This window comes from Lycorma delicatula, chromosome 5 (genome assembly GCF_047948215.1).
Source record: "Lycorma delicatula isolate Av1 chromosome 5, ASM4794821v1, whole genome shotgun sequence".
Taxonomy (NCBI): Eukaryota; Metazoa; Arthropoda; class Insecta; order Hemiptera; family Fulgoridae; genus Lycorma; species Lycorma delicatula.
In genome coordinates, this window is record NC_134459.1 from 16,748,579 (window position 1) to 16,770,336 (window position 21,758).

Consider the following 21,758-nt stretch of genomic DNA (forward strand, 5'->3'; position numbering starts at 1 on the left):
CATATACGTAGTCTATACACAATGTTGTACGTGTAAAAAAAAAAACCATTCAAACACCTCACAAATAGTAATTTGTAATATATAGGTATGACATTTTTACTTTCCTGTCTGAATTGCGCTACAGCAGAGCTATAACTCTAGCAGAGAAAGTATTGTAATCAGTCCAATTTGGGTACAAGCGATTTTCACCGGATCTTGACGTTTTAACACCTAGAGAATTCAAAAAACCAGATGGAAATTTTCCGGATGTTAATGTTCGTATGTACGTGTGAGTGTTCGGTGATGGCCTCTATACTATCAACTTATATCTCCAGAACTGCTGGACCGATTTTAACTAAACTTAGTCAGATTTCTTCTATATACGGGGCATTGATGCCATTAAATTTTCAACTTAAAAGGTGAAGGGGGTGAGGCTGCATAGCAAGGTCGAGCAGTATCTCGATATTTCGCCTACTTAAGGTCATACTTTTCTTAGGCACATTTGTTAACGATTAAAAAAAAAACAATATTTGCAACAAAAAAAATTTTGCAAAATCGCACCCCCACCCTAAAAAGGCTGTTGTAGTCATCTGCTATGTTGTGACGTCGCAGGTGAACGGTGAAATTAAATAAATGAATAATATTTACAATTTAAAAATGTAACTCGATCGCCCGGTCGACTCGGTACCTCGTGCGGTAAAACTCGCGGTTACACCAGTCTACCGACCGTACAAGCGAAATTTGTTCTATGTAAATTGTGAAATTACATTAGTGCCGATCGTCGCCGCTAGTACCGTCACCCGCGCGAATTAAATACGATATACGCGCGCGCTTTAGTTAGAATCATTGAATTAATAAAACGAAAAAATATTACATTTAAATAAAATGATAAATATTTTTAATTAAAGTTGTGTGTGTAAGTCGTGCATCAAAAACAACCCACACTTGTAGTACTTTCCCGGAATGCGGCTTTTTTATATCCTTACAATAGAATTAATAGTGAAACTTAATTTTTAAAAACCATAAAAAAGAATCATGATTAATTCCACTCATTTATTAATAAGCAAATAATACCCTACACCACACATTAATTTCGTTGTATATAATTTCATTACACACTAGCATTCCGAAGAATTTAGTGATCGAAGCGATAGAAAGCAAATGAAGTGAAACTGAAAAAATAATGAAAATTAAAAAAAAAACAGAATTCTTAAAATGTATAAATATTTGCATAGATAATATGTATTTTAGATTTAAAAGTAAATTATATGAACAATGAGATTATATTAACAAAGCGATGGGGTCATCAATCTAAGCCTGCTTAGCAAGCCTAACTATGGAATATTTAGAAAAATTAAATAGTAAGGTCTCATTCTATAAATGACATTCTGTTATGTGCACATGAACAGGATATTGATTTAATATTAAAATAATTTAACCCATTTAATGAACATATACAATTTACAAAGGAAGTTGAGATTAACAATAGTATAAACTTTTTGGATTTAACAATAACTCATTTTGAAAAGAAAATATCAACAAAATGGTATATAAAACCAACATCTTCAGGCATATACTTAAATTTCCTAACACAACCAATATCACATAAAAAAATCAGTAGTCTAGAATCTTGCAAACAGAGTAATAAAATTTACAAACCCTGAAGATAGAAATTTATATATAAAAAAAAGCAAAAGATTTATTAATAAATAATAATTATCTAGGAAATATCATAAATAAAATACTTAAAAATATAATTTATAAACACTATAATAATAAAGCAGCCAACCATCCTAATAAAAATAAGAGTGAGAATTACGTTTAATTACCATATGTCGCAGGTCTGCCTGAAAAGAAAAAAAATTGCTACAAAAAGATTTCACAATAGTCCATCAAACTACAGCAATCTGAATAGTATGTTCTCTAAATTAAAATCACTGAAAGAAAAAAATTAACAAACTAACGTATTATACAGCATTCCGTGTAAAGCTTGTAACGCTGTATACATTGGATAAACATCTCAATACAACAAATGAGCTTTTTTTACTACTGAGCTTATGTTTACCTGTTAAACATGTTGTTTAATGTGACTGCTTTTCTAACTGTGAATTACTTATGAAAATAAAATATTGGTAGTTATGTTCTAGCATATCATCTAATAGTGTTAGTATTTAAAAGATTATATTTATTAATATATAGCAACATGTCTGTGAAAGAATTCACGCGTGTGGTGACAGAATGGAATTTCCAAAATCCTACTGAATGTTTTAATAAAGAAAAAATTGAGATTAGTTATTCTTCAATAAATGTGTTCCAAATAGTGAATCGTTGTTAAGTTTAAAAAAAATTCAAAAATAGTTTTCTTAAAATAACATTTTTTGAAAATGTTTTGTAATAAGACATTCAAGTAATCAATTTTTTTATTTAAATTTTGTAAAAGTATGCACATCATATGATATGAAAGTAGTAATTTTAGAAACAAGGTTAACAGAAGTTTTTGTAGATCACTCACAACTTTTGTTGGTAATAGACCTAAAACAAACAGTATTATGAATTCCTTAGAACATTTTTTAAGAGAATAAATTTCTTTATAATAGGTAGCAGTGTTTCTTAGTAATAAGGGAACAAACATGTCTGACAAAGCAAACATTTTCATTATCAAGTGGTGTTAAATTTGAATTCTGGATATTTATTATTCAGTAAGGTAATGGGGAAAAAATGTAGGTTTACTGAAACGATGTTCTACACTTCTTGAATACAAAATCTACGACAAGCCACAATAAAAAATATCACACAGATAGACAGTCCAAAGATTCTATCATATTAAAACCCACATGTATTCATTTAAGAAATTGAAATTACACTTTATCCCTTATAAATCATTAGAACAAACCAGATATATTAAAATTTCTAGTAAAAATGTTGTAATGAGAAAAAAGAATGACTCATTGAATCATAGCATCAATAGATTGATTTTAATAAACATTTGGAGAAAAAAGACAAAAAAGATCAACTACTACAGTTGGTTGATACATTAACAAAATTTTTAAGTCCATTGAAATAGAAAAAAATGTGGTTATGATAACAGACAGTGATGCGACAATACACACATTTAATCTGTTAAAGAGAAAGCATAAACTAGGCAATGATGGTCTGGAAAATGAATATCAAATGTTACAGTGTCAAAAGAGAAATATAAAGGAAGGCACCATTAAAAAAACTAGACAGGATGGTATGAATGAATCTGCGGTCTGCAAGAAACACCAAATGCCATGAACATCTTGCCAAAAAAAAAGAAGATATTTTACAATTTGAAAAATTTTTTTAAATTTTTACAATATGAATTTTACAACGTTATGGGGCAATAAAAAAAATAAAATCTAATGCTCTTGATTTTGAAATACAAAAATACAATACAATACAATATAAAATACAATACAATACAAAAAATTACAAAAATTACTGTACACTGATCATAAAGTTTTTATAACGTTGAGATCAATGTCTACCAAATAGAAAAAAAATTTTTTTCTGTATGTACAGTCAGCAAAATTTTTGTGTGTGATTATATTCACAGCATGGATGCACAAAAAGTGAAATGTTGCATTCCGCACGCATATGTGAAGTGACTTCTTTTTTAAGATCTTATAATCAATTTAGAAATATGGCATCCTTGCTGACACATAGCTCTTTTTGACAAATCAGGCACGAGTTCTGGAAAATGATGCTGTACTAACTACAGAGGTACACTTGTATCTTTTAATTATCTTCCAACTGATGGTATAGGCCTCAATTATGAAAGAGTTGTGCACGTTTTACATTCATATTTAAAATCCTGAAGTCGTAGTTTTCAATCCCAGCCAGGCTTAATATTTTATATTCACTACAAAATTTCATTAAACATCCCTAAACACAAGTTTTGCTCTTATGTGATGAATTAATTTTTTTTTTTTTTACCTCTCACTATTTTAATTATCTTTGCTATTAAAAATAGCAATGATATTTTGAAATATTTTCTATTTTTGTTGTATTGAATTGAAAGAGTTGACTGATTCATAAGATTTTATTAAGTAATCATGAGAATTTTTATTGAATAAGACTTGTAGACAGCAAAACCTACATCTTGAGTTTACCTGTATGTTGTTACAATCATGGTCATTCCAGGATGTGTTATTAATTATAATCATCTAACTATAGGGTATAGTTAGGAGATAGTATTGAGGTGCTGAATCACTAGCAACAGCTGGTCTCATATTTGAAAGTAAGCAGTAATCCTTTGAATTATTCCATTATGTAAGGAATTTGTTAAGGGATGAAAACATGGCAAGGCGACAAAAAAATAAATTTCTCAATAGAAAATCCAGTTTTGAAAAATAAAGTCTTGTTCTAAATTTCAGAAATGGACAACATAAATCTACCTCTTACTTCCACATTAGTGGACTGGTAACATCTTACTTGGAATGTAATGGATTCAAATCCTGATAAGGCTTTGTAATTTTCCTCAAAAGAAAAAGGAAATAAGTGAAAAAATTTCCTCAAAAGAAAAAGGAAATAACTTTCCTAAAAAGTTAGAAAAGACTTTTTTTCTTTAAAAATCTTTTTTCATAATTATTCTAAGCTTAGACAGAAGGGAAACAAAGATCTTTATGACAGTAAAACGTGAAATGAATAAATTTTTTTGTTAATTTGTCATTTTAAGTTTTGTTTTTTAAATCTACTTCCATTCTTTCATCCAAAAAAAGCTACCTCGTGATGGTGAAAGATATCCTAAGGTCAATTCTAATCTATGAGAGTATGCAGAAATACATATTCTAAATAATGGTTACATCCATGAATTTTCTTGAACTGCTTTTAAATTTTGAAGAAAAAACGTTTGTTAAACTAAATGTATAGATAGACAATTTTTTAATAATGTGCTTCTCTCATCCTGAACAAAATGGCCTATCTCTCAAGAAGTAATTCTTGCCTAAATTTTCTTCATACTGCGGTTTCTCTATGTTAGATAATCTTTTTTCATCATCTACAATTTTTTTCATCCTTAAATTATTTTTTCCCATTATAATTGCTATGGATGAAAACCCGACCATGCTATGGATGCCATGACCTGTAGAGCTATCTTGGCATAACACCTCTAGAATTACATCAAAAACTGTATCTGATGTGATCTTGATGGGAGAGCAAGCACTATCTTGGCTGGCCTGTATTACGCTAATAAACGAAGTTTTTGTTTCCTAACATGCGATACATGATTTTAATCTGTTTTATTTTATGCTGAAAACGAATATGAACTCAGAATCTTTCTTCCATCCACCATTTTTGAAAACTTTTTAAATTTTAATTTAAAGTTTTTTATCATTTTTTAACATATAGTTAGCATTTTTAAACTCCTATATTATATTTTGTTAGCTCATTTTTTATCATTTAACTTTGTTAACATAATTTGTAAGCTATAAACAAACAATACTAGACAAAGAATTAAATTATATCATAGTCACAGTGAAATCATTACAGTTCCTGAGCCACCTGTGAATGTATGTTTCGAAAGCAGCGATGAAGAAGACAACAATGATTTTGATTTTGAATTATCTTCCAGTAAGTCACATTTTATATCACAAGGTGAATTAAATTACTTGGTTAGGGATTTAAATTTATCAAAAATTAAGCTGAACTGTTAGGATTAAGACTGCAAGACTTGTATTTTTTCAAAAAAATACAAAAATTTCAGGCTTTCAAAGCCGACAAAAAGAACTTTCTCAGTACTTTATTGATGAAAATAATTTGGTTTATTGCACAAATATTGATGAACTTATGTTGCACTTAGGACAACTTCATAAACCCAAGGACTGGGGCCTTTTCATAGATTCGTCCAAATGCAGTTTAAAAGTGGTTCTACTACACAATGGTAACAAATATTCCTCGATATCAATAACTTATGGTATTAATTTGAAAGAGACATTTGGTGTGATGAAATATGTTCTTGAAAAAATAATTATAAAAAATATAGCTGGAACATATGTTGTGATTTGAGGGTTATAGCTATTTTGTTAGGCATGCAGTTAGGCTATACTAAGTGCATGTGTTTCCTTTGCGAATGGGACAGCCGAGCTAGGGATAAACATTATGTTACCAAAGAGTGAAAGAAATGAAACAACTTAACTCCAAATCAGAAAAATATTATTCATGGGGCTCATGAATAATAAGGGCTTTATGAATACTAAGAGCTTTAGTTGAACCCAAAAATTATTTTTACCCCCTCACCACATCAAGCTAGGACTAATGAAAAATTTTGTAAAAACAATGAAGAAGGATAGTCCCGGTTTTTTGTACACGAGGCAGAAATTTCTGAATGTAAGTGAAGGAAAAATTAATGAAGGAATATTTGTTGATCCTCAAATAAGAGAGTTGATCAAAGATGATGTATTTAACTCGATGTTAAGTAATGCAGAAAGTGCAGCTTGGGTTTCATTTAAAGACATTTGCAAAACTTTTCTCAGCAAACAAAAATCCGACAATTACAATGATATTGTTAATAACTTTTTACTTCGAAAGAGCTATGGAATGTAATATCTCTTTGAAAATACATTTCCTCCACTCGCATCTGGATTTTTTCCTGGACAACCTCAGAGACGTAAGTGACAAAAATGGTGAACATTTTCACCAAAATATTTTGGTGATAGAAAGCTGCTATAAAGGGAAATGGATTACTAACATGCTAGCTTTACAGATGGATATTAATTCAGGATGTGCCTGAGGCTATCTATAAAAGAAAAGCACCAATGAAATCTATCTAACACATGTATGGCCATGCAAAATTATAAATTTTACAGATTTAACTACATTTTCCCGTAATTCTTTTTTGAAGCATAATTTATTTAAAACTAAGAGTGATAAAAAAATTGTATTCACACATCTGTAATGTACACAAAAAAGTAATTCAAGAAATGTTATCACACTTGAAGAAACATTAAAAAAATATTTTTTTTGTTTATCAGTGTTACTAATACATTCCAAAAACGTACAATTGGGTTTTCAATATTTCATTGTGTATTTTTTATGGTCTATCCAATGGTACACAGTATTATATTTTATTCAAAACAACAATAAAATGATTTATGAAAAACCTCACATAATTTCAGTTCCTAAAGATTAAGAATCTGGATGTGTCACTTTTTACCTCAGATTTTTTATATTGCAAAACCATTATAGCTAAATCGGGTTGTACATGTTCAGATATACAGAGTGTCCATGATTACAAAAAAACCATTACAGTTACAGCTGAGCAGTTGTGGAAAAAGAAAGAAAAATTTATCAGGTTTCTTTTACCATGTCAGTAAACTTCAATATGTGCACCTTTTGTCACTCGTAGAATGCCAATCGTTAATCAATTTTAAGAAATGTGTTGGTCAACATTTCTTCGGTAACACCAACAACTGCTTCAGTTATTCTCCATCTAAATGTGTCCAGATCAAGTACAGATGTTGCATAGACTCTGTCCTTAACATAACTCCAGAGGAAAAGTATAAGGTAGATACGTCTGTTGATCATGGTGGCCAGGGAGTGCAACCGTCGCACCCAATCCAACTGCCATGAAATGATTCATTTAGAAAATTTCAAACTAATAATCCCCACTTGGTGTGCCATTCTGCTAGAAAATCACCCTAGACTGCAAGTCATTTAGTTGAGGTATAGCAAAGTGTTGCAGCATATCCAGGAAATGTTGGCTGTTATTGATTGCTCAATGAAAAAGAAAGGACCAATGATCTGTTGTGCATCAAACTGCACCACACATTCACTTTAGGAAAATCTCTCATTTTTTGTACGGTAAAGTTCTCACATTATGCCTGTTTACTTTCCCTGAGGTGTGGAAAGAACCCTCATTTGAAAAACACAAATGCTGCAGGTAGTCATTATCAATCCATTGCAAAATCTCAGTCACAAAGGCAGCACGACAAAGGCCATCATCTGGCTGCAGATGTTGCAATATCTGAACTTTATATGCATGCAACCTTATTTCTTATATAAAATTTTGTGCACCATTGACCGGGGAATCCCTAGTTCACAAGATGCATGATGGGTAGATTTGGAAAGGCTATGTAAAAATGCTTGCTGCACAACCTCAACCTTCTCTTTAATAATGGATGGCTGTTCTGTTCACAGGTCAACTACACTTCCATTCTCCTTAAACTTTCGTACCACACAATAATACTCTTGCTATCAGGTGCTGATTGTCTGTATTCACTTTTAAAATTTTGCTCCATAGTAATCAGTGATTTCGACTCGTGATACAACAAAACACAATGTGCTTTCTCCTGGATTGATGCCATTTTATAAAAAAATTGATGCAAACGCCCTCTACTCTGCCTCTATCTGCAACACACCAATATAAAAAAAACTTGATAATTTTTTTCTTTCTTTTGCCACAAACTGCACAGCTTTAACTATAATAGTTTTTTTGTAATAAATTTCAGTAATCATGGAAAGACTTTACAGTCACCTGTATTATCAGAATAATAGTGCATAAATTGGTCATGTTTTTACATATGTAAATGATTCATTGTATAAAGTCTCCTTTTTTTAGTACACTTATATTCTTGTTTTGTTTTCTTTCAGTTCATACTAGATATTACAATTACTGACTTTAATTCTGTCCAGATTACAGAATAGTACTGTGTCCATTATTGATTTTGTGACTAAGACATATGACTTGTGTGGCTAAGGCAATGGAAAAATAAACACTTCTGAAAATAAATTCTAGAATTCTTGTCTAACTAGTCGTACACGGCAGAAATTGAAAGGCAATTCTGATTAAAATGATTAAGTATGCAATCCACTTAATAATTTATTTCTTAATATTTAATAAAATATTTTTATTTTATTGTTCAATTAAATTTTAATTAAAAGAAAATTTATACTACAAATTTTTATTTGTAGAAAATCAATTTTTTTTCTCTTTTTTTATTATAGATTGTGTGTCCATACAATATTCATCAATACCACAACAGATTTACAAACATTTTATGAAACTTCTATTTTCTCTCACTTTATATTTTTATTTCAAGAAAATTTATCAAATAATCATAATAGGGGAGAAAATACTTTATATTATATACCTTAAAAATGTGGATTCAATATAGACCATAACTTTGGCAAAGTACAAAACAGCATTATATATCTATAACTGATAAAACAGATTACAATCTAAGTAATCTATATAACAATATCCATTTCTAGGAAACAACTACAATAGCAACTAACAACTAAGACTAGCAGAAATGACAGAACAGCAAAAAAGCAGACTGGAATGTGACCATTCCTACTATTCACAAATTAAGGAGTCAGAAACATAAGAACTATGAGAGGATAGAGATTAGTACATGACTATTTCAATCAATATTCCAATTCAGATAAACTAAAGAACTTTTCAATAAAAGCAAGAACTTATCAACCTCGTGTTGAGATTATATAGGGAACATAAATAGCTTACCTAACATAACACTGAAACATCATTGTCACCAAGAAAAATTACAATGGAACTTTCCCACTGACATGAAGCTAATTTGAATTTATACCATTGAGGAATCAAGCAAATCAACATAGTAGTAGATGAAACATATTAGCTGACAGTAAAACTCTCTTGTCATTCCCTCTCTCTCTTGTTTGCTCGCTTACTCACTCTCACACACCATCCCTCCGCCCCTCTCTCCATTCTTCCAACTTTCAGTATATGTCTGAAATTGTACATTTCTGAACAAATTAATTTTCTATTAAGAATTTATTCATGAAACATTTTTACACACATTGCATTGTCATTCATAAAGAATAAGTATGACAATCTTGAGCTCACTAGCTTATTGGGAAGTAGGTTAAAAATCAATGGCAAAGTTTTGACCTTCCCTCACAGACAGAACAACAGACACGAAGAGCGAATCAAATAAAAGCAGATAATAAGAAACTGTCCTGATAAAAATATGTAAAAAAGACAAAGAGACTGCTACTAAAGAGGTGACCAAAGGCTTTCTGGACTACTGCAATATGAATTTTTTGTTTTAACTCTTGTAACCAATATTCTTAAGTATTTGCATAAAAATATTATGAATATCAGACATCATGACATCAGATTAAATGCAACACTACAGTATAAGAATCCAATATTAGATTAATGATGGCAACAATAAAATGAAAGAATTTTCACACTGTACAATCAAAATATGTCCATTTGATAAACAGAATTATCTACATATAATAGTATGACAATATTAATCAGTTATAATATTTATCTTATACATAAATATTACACACTGGTCAAACTGAAAATATATAAATTTTATTGAAGTTGATAAAAGTCAGTCCTAAATATCTATAAACATTAATAGTAAAAATGTGAAGAAAAAACATTCTTACAATTAATTATTTGAACAAATTACAAATAAATAATAAAAAATAAAACAGCACAAAATAAATATAATAAAAATACATTTTTTACTCATGCGATAGAAATATCTACATGTTCCAAAAAAAAGAAAACAGGAGATTTCATGAATATAAGATTTGTAGGGTTTTTAATAAAATAATCTTATAGGCCCAGAGGAGTTATCTGTTCAGTTACACACCACAGGATGATGCAAGCAAAATACTTTTAAAAATGTATCTAATTTGAGTATATTGAAATGTTTATATTATTATTTTTTTTAAATCAACAGATAAAAGCAAAATACCAAATGACGGAGTAAGAACTTCATAAAATGAAGTAATAATTTAAAAAACATTAACACAAATCATTAGTTGCACAATAACAAACAAAAATAAATATTCAATATCACTAAAGTTACAATTTGTATGACATCAACAAGCAAGCATGCATGGTTCAGGATCAATATTGAGAACGTTAATACAGAAATTAAATGTTACTGTACTTAATCTGTAAATAATTACTAACAAATCCTAACAAAAACACTTTTATCTTAGTCCCCCAAAAAATTAGCTATTTATAAATTTGCCACATAAAACCTAATATTTCTCACCAGACAATAACAATTTTTAATTCAACCAACTCTGTTATCTCAAATGCCATTTCAGGCAAATGTAAATGCCATTTACATTTTAATACCAGTGTCTTACAAACAAAGTTATAAAAATTACTGCAGTAAAACCTTCCATAATATCTGATTCTCTCATAATATGAAAATATAAATATTCAAAGATTTTTTATACCTTAATTTCTTCTTGTCCTCTAGTAAGAATGGAAAGTTGTGCAATACATTAATCTGTTTAAAATAATTCAGTAATTAAGCATACAAATTGCAAAAAGCATGTTTAAAATTGTAATTAAGCATCACAACAGTAAATAATATTATTACCAATAATAATAATAAAATGAAAATATTCACTTACTGCTTGTTTTTGTAATATTTAACATCAGCGCTTTCAAGGTGCGCACTGCTTCACCAGATGTAAAAATTAAAATAAATCTAAAACTTTAAAGAGAAGAATGTTGTCTCTTTTTGATTAGGCTGTAAATACATTAGTTTACAACAGATAATGAATGTAAACTAACAATAATTATTGATAATAATTCAATTCAATAATTCAAAGTACGTTGGGATATATCATATTTTATGATTTTTAGAGAAACTCTTAGGCAATTTACTATGCACAGCATAATGTACTATGTCATTAAGTAAACATAACTTCTTAATGAAGTATGAAACATTTGTTGATGACACATCAACCTGATCAGTTTGTTAGGCTAAAGGACTGTGTCAATATACATATAAAAGTAACAATTTGAAACCAGAGCAGAAGTGTTTATCATTTTTGTCTATTTATAACGTAATTACTCAATTGTGTTGAATAATGAAGATTAATTCATTTTAAATCCTGCAATTATTAATGTTTTTCAGTTTCATGTATAACTTGCCTTCACTTCATTTACGATAATTGTATTCATATAACAGCTCTGATGTTAACAAAAATAAAATGAATGGTTTACAAATTAAAAAACATACACATGTGGAAAAATATTTTGAAAAAAAAAATGAAATCAGCAATATTAGATAAAAAAATGTGACCAACTCATTATTTTAATTGAAAAGTAAGTTAAATATTATAACATTGTTTAAATGACTGTATAAAAAATACAAGTACCAATTTAAATAAATTTAAAAAATCTCATAAATGGAATGTGTCCTACTCATATGATTCTAGTTATGACTGTAATAAGTATCAATGAAAAAAATGCAATACACAAGTCTTTTAAATAGACTATTGAGAATAAGATACATTTATATTAGTTTATCATTAGTTACAATAAAAAAGGTTCAGAAAAGAAAAAAAGGAATATAAGTAAAATAGCACAAAAAGAATAAAATAATAATTATTATTATTTATTGCTATAAATTTTTTTCCAATAAAATTATATCAGAAAACCTAATAATATAAAACAGATGTTTCATGCCTACTAACATATCCTATTTTTGACAAAATCAATACATTGAACTGAGACGTTATATTTACATTTCTAACGTACAACATTAATCTGTACTAAAATCCACAAATTAAAAATAATTAACATTATACACAAAATATATTTACAAATATATATACATAAATAATTCTAATTTTGCTATAATAAAAAAAACATGAATTTTATATGTACCAGATGAAAATAAACCTATATTATAACCACTGGAATGATTCAAGTCAAAGTAATTTAATTATAAAATAACTTCAAAAAGATGATAAGATCAATAAAAATAAAAAAAACATAGAAATGTGGATTTTATAATATTTATTTTATTTATTATTAAAATTAATGAAAAAACAAACTCATTTTTAATAATAAAAGTACTATAAATGTTTACATGCAAGTGCAATCAATGATTTCCAATAAATGATGAAAAATTATAAATAAAAAAAAAATTTTCATTGTAATCTCTTTCTTATGATATTAACCAATTAACAGCCATGGATTTGTAAACGACCTTATTGTAAACATTTTTGCTTTTTAATTCCTACAAGATTTTTCACACTTTGTACAACTTTTCTTTATTTATTTTTTTTTTTGGTGTTGTAATCACAAAAAAAAAATTAAATGGTTATAGGTTTTTAATTAACGTGTTTATTTCCATATCAACTTACTGTATTTTACGAGTCGTGAAACCCCTTCCATATAAGGTACATAATGATCGCAATAAGCTCGTTAAAAATAATATTTATACTTTATTTGCTTATTTAAGTGTTGTTTTTATTCATTAATTCATGAAAATTATTTGTTTTGAAAACTGATAATGAATACTGGCTGTTAAAAATAAGGGTGTGATTATGCATCTTTGGCTTATGGAGTGATGTTACACACTAGGTAAGCAATATGTTATTCTTGCATTACACATAATAACTTTGCAAACCTGTGTTGAACAATTTTTATGTTTGAATTGTTAAATTTTTGTTTATCATATTACTATTTTTATAGACGTTATTTTATAAAATGTTCAGTTTCTATGTTTTTCAACAAACTGAATTTACAACTTTGTGTTTTTTCTCATAATTTATCTACTGATAAAGAAATTGTGCCATATTTTGGTAGGCATTTAGCAAAAATGCTTATCAAAAAAAAATAATTAGATTTGGATTTAAGTTTATTGTTCATGTAGTTCAGATGGGTAAATGTACCAAATTATTTCATACGGAGGCGCAAACAAAGAAAAATCTGAATAAGTCTTCGGACACAAGTAGTACTAGATCTGTTAAATGATGCACTGATTCTAATGAGTATAGAATTTTTTCTATGCGTCTATGAGTCTATTACAGTAAATTCATGCAAAATACACAGACTTACAAGTAACAGTAAAATCAGTCAAATTGATTGTAGGTCTTCTCTTGTATTATCACTGATAAAGAGTGAACAAATAAATATACCACGAAGCACTGCTGAGAATGAAGAAAAATTAAGATAAGTTTCCTTCACCACCAATGGTAACCAAGGATTGTCCATCAAAAAACAGTCTGCCAGAAAATGTTCATAAATCAAAAGATCAAATGATCATAAAAGATCAAATGGACCACATATTATTACAGAACACGTGAAAAAAGCTAGACAAAGATATAAGCTATGCAGAAACCATACAATTTTCTTTTGTGAATAAAATGTAAAGTGCACTTACATTCAAAATCTTTTCAATAATTTCATTTACAGCAAAGAAAATAAATAATTTTTTTTTAATAAAAAAAAAAATATCAAATTAAAACAGTTTATTTGCAACTATATTACTTTCAGTTTAATAAGTTATAATATAAATTTGTCAAATGTCTTCTTATTATATTCAGAAAATGACATATTTTGCATGCTTTTTACCAAAGGTACATAAACAAAAAACCATTTTATTCCTGAGCGATAATTGATTTTATTGTTGATATGAAAATATTTCTAGTTTTATATACTTAATAATAGATTAAATAGAGTTTATTTAGAAAAAAATTGAGAATGTTTATGTCCGGCAGTTAATGGGTTAAAAGAATTTTATAATGAAAGTTTCCTAAACTTAATACTACTATTTAGATAAAAATTCAACTATGGATCTTTTCATAAATTTTACTTTCTTTGCTAACATATATCAGAATTTTATTTAAATTACATAAAATTCTGAAATATTACTTTGTACTAGCTTATAAAAGCTTATATAATAAACAGCTTGTTTATATAATAAACAACAATTTCTTATGAAAAGATTTGTTTAATAATTATTCTTCTCAATCAAAAAAATATTAAATTATGTCAGATTTTCTTTTCTATTACCTTAAATAGACTTCAAATTTTTCATGTGAATCTGAATTTAAATTTAGTAGGTGGATAAAATGACAAAGTTAAAATAGACATTTTTGAAAGGTTGCATCCCAAAACTACATAAGTTTTTCATTCATCTCAATTTAGATAATATTTATCAGGATATTATTTCAATTGCATTTAATTATTCTGTGAAATTTTCTATTTATACTTTTTAATTTATTCCAAAATTCTGTATAATCTTAAACATCTAAAAAAAACAACCGAACTCCAAAGCTTTTTTACGCACTATTATTAGACATTTATAAAATAACAATACAATTTTTTCAAATTTTTTGAAGGAAAACTGCAGGAGAAAACATACTTATTAGTGATCTATCTAAATAGACTGAATTACTTCTGACATATACTGAGACAGCAAAATATATTTTTTGTTCATTTAGTTATTATAAAAATGAAAGTAATGATAAAAAATATAACGGAACCAGACGTAACGACATTAAAAAACCCATTTAAAACATTATAACCCAAACATGCATATAAGTATCAGAATTAATTATTTTAAATAATTACTGAAGAAAGTGAAACACGTTTATGAAAATATGCACATCAGGAAATGACTAATCAGTAAATAGTATACTGGTCATTTATCTTCATGAGTCCTACTGAAAAAAAATTACAACACTCATAACATAAAATAATTATCACTCAAAATTAGTTACGCTACAAGCCACAAATGGTAAATGTGCATACATTTAAAGGATGCAAGGATGCAAAGGTAATAAACTTAAAATTATTTTTTAAACATCTCTGAAACTAAAATGCTATTATATCAACAGCACTTTAGTTTATACTGTGCCTTACAAATTGAGATTTTTCAATGCAAAACTATTGTTGTTCTATTAGAGAAAAAAAATATAAAATTTAAGCAACTTTAGTAATGTTTACGCATTTTAAAACCCATTGAAATTTGTATCTAAACATTAAAATAACAACTACACCATTTTTACATTTTATGTTATTACAATTTAGTATTCCCTCGATTTGCATGGTTAAAAAGCCATAAAAAGTACTCAAATGAAAAAAAAGTTTAACAAATTATATATTCATTCAGTGTTCACAACAATAGCTTTGTTATATAAACAATTAATGCAATGTAAAAATAAAAATAGTATTATAAAATACTGAAATTGTGTAACTTTTTTTATTTATATAAAGAAAATTTTATATTCAAAAATAAATTATGCAAGGTTGAATAAATAATACCCCTCAATCAGTGATTAAGTACATAAAACAGTAGAATTAATTTTCAGTATTTTTAAAAAAATATATATTATTAAGTAATTTGAATAAATTACTCTTACGGGAACATACATCTTTATCTGTCTTTATAGCACAGGAAACAAAATAATATCAAATTATTTAATTAATGGTTAAACAGAGCGCTGATTTATGTCACATTTCCCTTTTATACAATATAAGAGAATACTACAATTACATTAATTTTTTATTGTTGATTAATTTAATGAAGTAAAAATATAAGAAAGACGTGTTCTAATTTTATAGCAAAACGGTTTCATTTTACGTGTCTTACATTTACTATTGTCACAAATTTCATAAAATGTCCATGAATATTTACAAATTAACAGCAAATAAAATTCTTAGTAATAAAAGATTTTCATTATGTTACACAGAATTTAATAAATTCAACATAAAATTATCACTTTCAAATTAATAGAATTACTGAAAAATTTTGCAGATAATTTATTAGTAACTTCTTCAGTGAAATTTTTGATAGTACTATTGGTGATAGAACTTCAAAAATTCCACTTACACTGGGATCATCTCTGAAGAATATGCTCATAATAAACTCTGAAAAGCCTTTTTATGAACCGGTTCCATTAATAAAAAAACAGTCATTATTTAATGTTTTAATGATTTGTCACTTAAAAGTGTTCTGTTTTGTCATGCTGTTCAATTAATTAAAAGATTGACACAAAGAGAAAATTCAACATCATGGCATTCACAAATACAAATGCACATGCATATACACAAAAGTTTTTTTAAGTTTTAAGCAAAGAACCACTTTCATAAGTACGTATATATTAATAGTAACAATATTACTACATAAGATGATTATCTAAATGAAATTTCTAAACAGATATTTCATATGGAGGCAATGTTTATTCATTACGATTATTTTAATAAACATATTCTTCATCCAGAAATCTGCTCTAAAATCAAAATATTACGCAGACAGAATATCTTGGACAACTACTCACAGCTCCCTAAATTAAGATAAGGAGCAATTAATGGCTACTAAAAATCTAAGGTAAATCTAAGGAACCCCAATTCCTAGAAGTACATTAACTGTACATACATACATATTAGGGCTATATGTAGAAGAAATAAATTTGGCAATCATATGCTAGGCCTATAGTACACAGTACAACAAAATCACGCTAACATGAATTCACACAAGTCAAGACCTTACTGTAAACAATATTGGTTAATGCATTATCACATAAGAATCTTTGTGAAAGAAATTGTTATTTATTAAGAAACAAACTAATAACTGCTTGCACATAATGAAGAAACATACAAAATACACATATGTATCATACACTATCATTGTACTTAACTAATTTAGAAAGGCTTTATAATTTAAATTGCAATATAATTTATATACAATTTCAGCTACATGTAAAAGAATCATAACATGATAATAATACTATAATTGTGATCGTTTTTTTAATTCACAATTATTTTGACATAACAAAATAAACAACAAATAAAAATATATTGATAATTTAAATACCAATAAAATGAATATGATATAAACTTGTTTAAAATTTACGTACGTAAATTTAAAATCAAAGGAAAATAAAACTGCACAATTTAAATTTGTTATTGTGCATTTTAATTTAAATCCAAAGAAGTCAATAATTTTCCTCTATTTTATCTATTAATTTATTAAGCAGGACATAAACATGCAAAAATTGTTAATACATTAAAATATTACCTTTTTATAGTACTCACAGCCATTGTAATATAAAGACAACATTTTACACAATTACAAGAAAAAATCCAAATTAAAACAAAAATAATAATTTAAAGAGTTTTATATATATATATATATAGTTTTGAATTCCTTATTGACACTTGGCTCTTGATTTTTTTACAATAAATACGCATTTTCAAAAAATGTTCACTCTAAATATAAATAGTTTGTTCACAGAATCAAACTGTTGTAATATTATGCAGGTGGACATTATATGCATGACCTCTTCCCACATATTGTTGGTTTGCAGGGCGACCCTTGGGTCCATCCTAACAAGTATGTTACGCAATTTCTTTCTGGTCATGGCGCCTTCCGAGACAGACTCCAGCGATTTAGCTTGGTGGATTCAGGTGTGTGTCCAGATTGTGGACAACTAGATGATACATACATGTAATTTACGAATGGATGAAATACAAACTTTTGCACATAGAGACTATTTGTCGGCTCGACATTAGATCTTCGTGAAAATTGGAAAAACTGGGCCAAATGGGTAATTGTTGAAAATTTCATCAGGTACCTGGCAAGATAACGGATTGCCGAAGGAATTTAGAGTTCCGTCTGATCTTTCCTGTGTCGTGGTTTTGTTGTTATGAGATTTGATGTTTTTGAAGTGTTTTGTTTATTTAGTTTTATTTTTGAGTTTATTTTTATTTTTTGTTCTGCGTTCAAAACTTCTAACCTATCAGGTAGATAGTTGGTTTTTAATTTCAGTTCCTTCATGTCACTCAGTCTTGTTAAAGACTGACAACATAGATGTGTTTTGTTTTAATGAGTTCATTTACTGGTAGTACAAAGACAGGAATATCACATATGGTATTCGCATCGGTGGCATCCTGACTAAGGCAAGAACAAGGATGAGAGATACCTTTTGCCAGGGTTCTGAAGATGACCTCCAGTAAAGCCTATAAGAACTAGGTGCAGATGGGGGTGATGTGGCGACTGAAACTACCACACGGAGGGTGTCTTCCCCTACGGAGTCGGGATGTTGTAATACTACAATTACATTGATTAAAATATGTTGAAAACAATATCTATTTTATTGCTTAGCATGCGCACTGATGAAAAAAAAAACAATACTCCTGTTCGGCGTTATATTTTTCTAAATTATTATTAAAAAAAAAGTCCCAATAAGATATTGTCATAACAATAACCCAATTTCAAAAGGATATAATAAATAACAATACCAAAATCAAGTTGCACGTACGATTGTAAGTAAACTTCCATAAAACTGTTGAGTCTCAAGCAATTTACACAAAATCTGACTTCTGTAAAAGCTTTTAGTTTAACCCTAATGTAAGTTGCTTACCGAAATTACAACCATACTCTGGTTTAAATCTCTACTTAAATGAAATAAAACTGAGTATTGTTCGCAGGACAATATAATGGATAGAAAATTAACAGTACCTGTGATAAACACTACATTTGTAACATTAAAGCTATTTATTATCATTAAAGCTAATTTATTATCTTTCACAATTACAAAAAAAAACTTATACTTGTTACTAAAAACAGGTTTTTAGCATGAAAACCAACCAGATTGATGGAAATCTAACTGATCAAAGTACAGTGTTAACTACAGATTGGCAGCAGTATGTAGTGCTATAATGTTTGTTAATTACATTTCAATAATGAAAGTTAAAGTCTTAAGTTAAATTCACAAAATTTATGCTCCAATAAACAATTCTCTAAGGCATTTTAGGTTTAGTAAAAGCATTAAATTGAAGCAATTTACTCTCAGATTCATTTGAATTTTTTAATGTATATAATGAACCAGAACAAAAAGTAAAAAAACAGATTAATACTTCAAATATGGTACAACATTTCTGAGCACATTTTATATAATGATTAGCAGTAGGGTTCTATTTATTTATTTTTATTTTTTTATTTTTTTTATTTTTTTTTATTAAAGTAGTATATATAAAGAACAATTAATAATAATAATAATCAAAATACTAATTAATACAATTTTCCTACTTTATAAAAAAAATATATAACATTACAACTGATAGGTAAGTACTAAAAACACAGGCACTTTAAACAACAGGTATTCCTGTAAATATAAAAAGTTGTCTTTTCCCTTATCAAGAATTAATTGAAAAATTCTTTAAAAAGGCTATTAAATCAAACTACTCATTAAATAAAATGCAAAATAAACTATACTGTCTAAATCAGTCATATAATATAAAATAATATAATGCAAAAATGTCATAAATTCTTTTCAAAATGAATAATTACATTTACAACCAACAAATGTTTCCTTAACAGAAAACGTTAACTAATACTTGCTAAAAAGGAAATAACAGATCAATCAAATATATTTTTATAATATGTATCTTAAGATTAATTCTTTATCATAACATAAAACAAAAAATAAAAGAAACTACCGACATGGAAACAGAAATAAGACAAAAACTATCAACATGGAATAGAACTATTGCAGGTGCATTGTAAACTTAAAGATTACATTTAACATTACAATAAAATCTCCTTATTTCAATACATAGTATTAGAAATTCCATTATTATTTGTCAGATTATTACTGACACAAATTTTGTCAATAGTAATCACTTTATACACTATTATGTTATTATATTCTTGTTCTTGCATTGTTAATACAGTACAACAAGTATAACGGGATGTTGAAAAGATTAAATCGACAAAAATTATATGTGTTTTTGAAGAAATAATTATATATTGATCCAATGCACAATTCATGAGAAATGACTTTAGTTTGCCCATCGTTCATTTTTCATGAATCAAACATTTATTAGTTTTTAGTTTCATAATCTTATGTTTACAAAAAGTAATTGTAATACACTGTTTATAAGCTAAAAATTATATTAAGATTTCTCTTTTTTTCAACTTAAAAAATGTAACACATGATTTTAATGAAGAGGTAGGGATGGATGAAATAACAGGTAAAAAATCACCAGAACCTTGCTAAGAATTGAACTTATGAGAAGCTGATATAAAAGCCAGCATGCTAATCACATAAACTTGCTTGTTGGAAGATTTGACATTTTACAAAGTTATTTTGTTTTTTTTTACTGGTACTGACTAATATAGTCATTATCAGCTATTACATCCATTTTATTATAATTTAAGCAACAAACGGATTATTAAAGTACCTCCATTAATTTTTTTATTGAAACGAATGTTAATTATTGATATAGAAAATTTACAATACACCTATAATGTAGTGTTCTTTTTTACATTAACACAGTGACTTATTTCTTTAATGGTAGTGTACAATGTTAAACAGATACACAGGTGCTATCGAATTTTGCACAGAATTTATTATTTTTTTTTTTTTTTGGGAGGGGCATGTACTTAAGGAAAGTATATAATTTATTTGCCAGAAAAAAGTTAATTTCCGAGCAATATTTTCAGTATTTTCTAATAATCTAAAATTCTGCATAAAAGGAGATTTTATTGAGTGAAATTTAATTCTCAACACTGTTAGAATGACTAGAAGTTTTACGACGAGATGGTAATTCAAAATGCCACATGACATCATCTGCTGGTTCAGTACTCTTATTAAGAGGAGGCCTAGCACGAATACCAATTGTAGTCGGTCTTTCCTCAGGTTTATGAGACAACATCTCTGCTAATAAGTCATACTGTAAAATAAACAATTTTTTCTTGAGTTAGTAATAGCACATGCATAAAAAATTCACACACCATGCAAAAGCAAAAAAAGTAGAAAAATGAAAAACTTACCAAATATCACACATTTATATAAATAAAAATATCTTTTGATTGTTAGCAAAAATTAAAATTAATGATTACCTTCATTCTTAGGAGTCTTTTAAAAAAAAATTATATATATATATATATATATATATATATACATATACATATATACATACAGTTATTTATTTTAAGAATTCAAATACGCAAGCTTTAAAGAAAATGATGTTTTCTAATACAGAAAGTCGT

At 27.6% G+C, this 21,758-nt stretch overlaps 2 protein-coding genes across 5 annotated transcripts in view; both read right to left on the reverse strand.

Moving 5' to 3' along the window:
* The window catches only part of LOC142324754 (uncharacterized), a 45,824-nt gene extending 34,221 nt beyond the window's left edge, over nucleotides 1–11,603 (reverse strand). The window contains exons 1-2 of one of the 2 annotated variants that reach the window (XM_075365698.1): nucleotides 11,371–11,603; nucleotides 1,809–1,826 (exon numbers count right to left, since the gene is read on the reverse strand). In XM_075365698.1, the coding sequence (XP_075221813.1) occupies nucleotides 1,809–1,826; nucleotides 11,371–11,395 (43 nt within the window). In that variant the 5' untranslated portion in view covers nucleotides 11,396–11,603. The remainder of the gene's footprint in view (nucleotides 1–1,808; nucleotides 1,827–11,370) is intronic. The other variant, XM_075365701.1, reaches the window with a different exon arrangement.
* Nucleotides 7,080–21,758, reverse strand: part of PEK (pancreatic eIF-2alpha kinase) — a 112,347-nt gene continuing 97,668 nt past the window's right edge. For 2 of the 3 annotated variants that reach the window (XM_075365694.1, XM_075365696.1), the window contains exon 15: nucleotides 12,342–21,439. In XM_075365694.1, the coding sequence (XP_075221809.1) occupies nucleotides 21,263–21,439 (177 nt within the window). In that variant the 3' untranslated portion in view covers nucleotides 12,342–21,262. Of the gene's footprint in view, nucleotides 8,347–12,341; nucleotides 21,440–21,758 lie in introns of those variants that run through there. The other variant, XM_075365695.1, reaches the window with a different exon arrangement.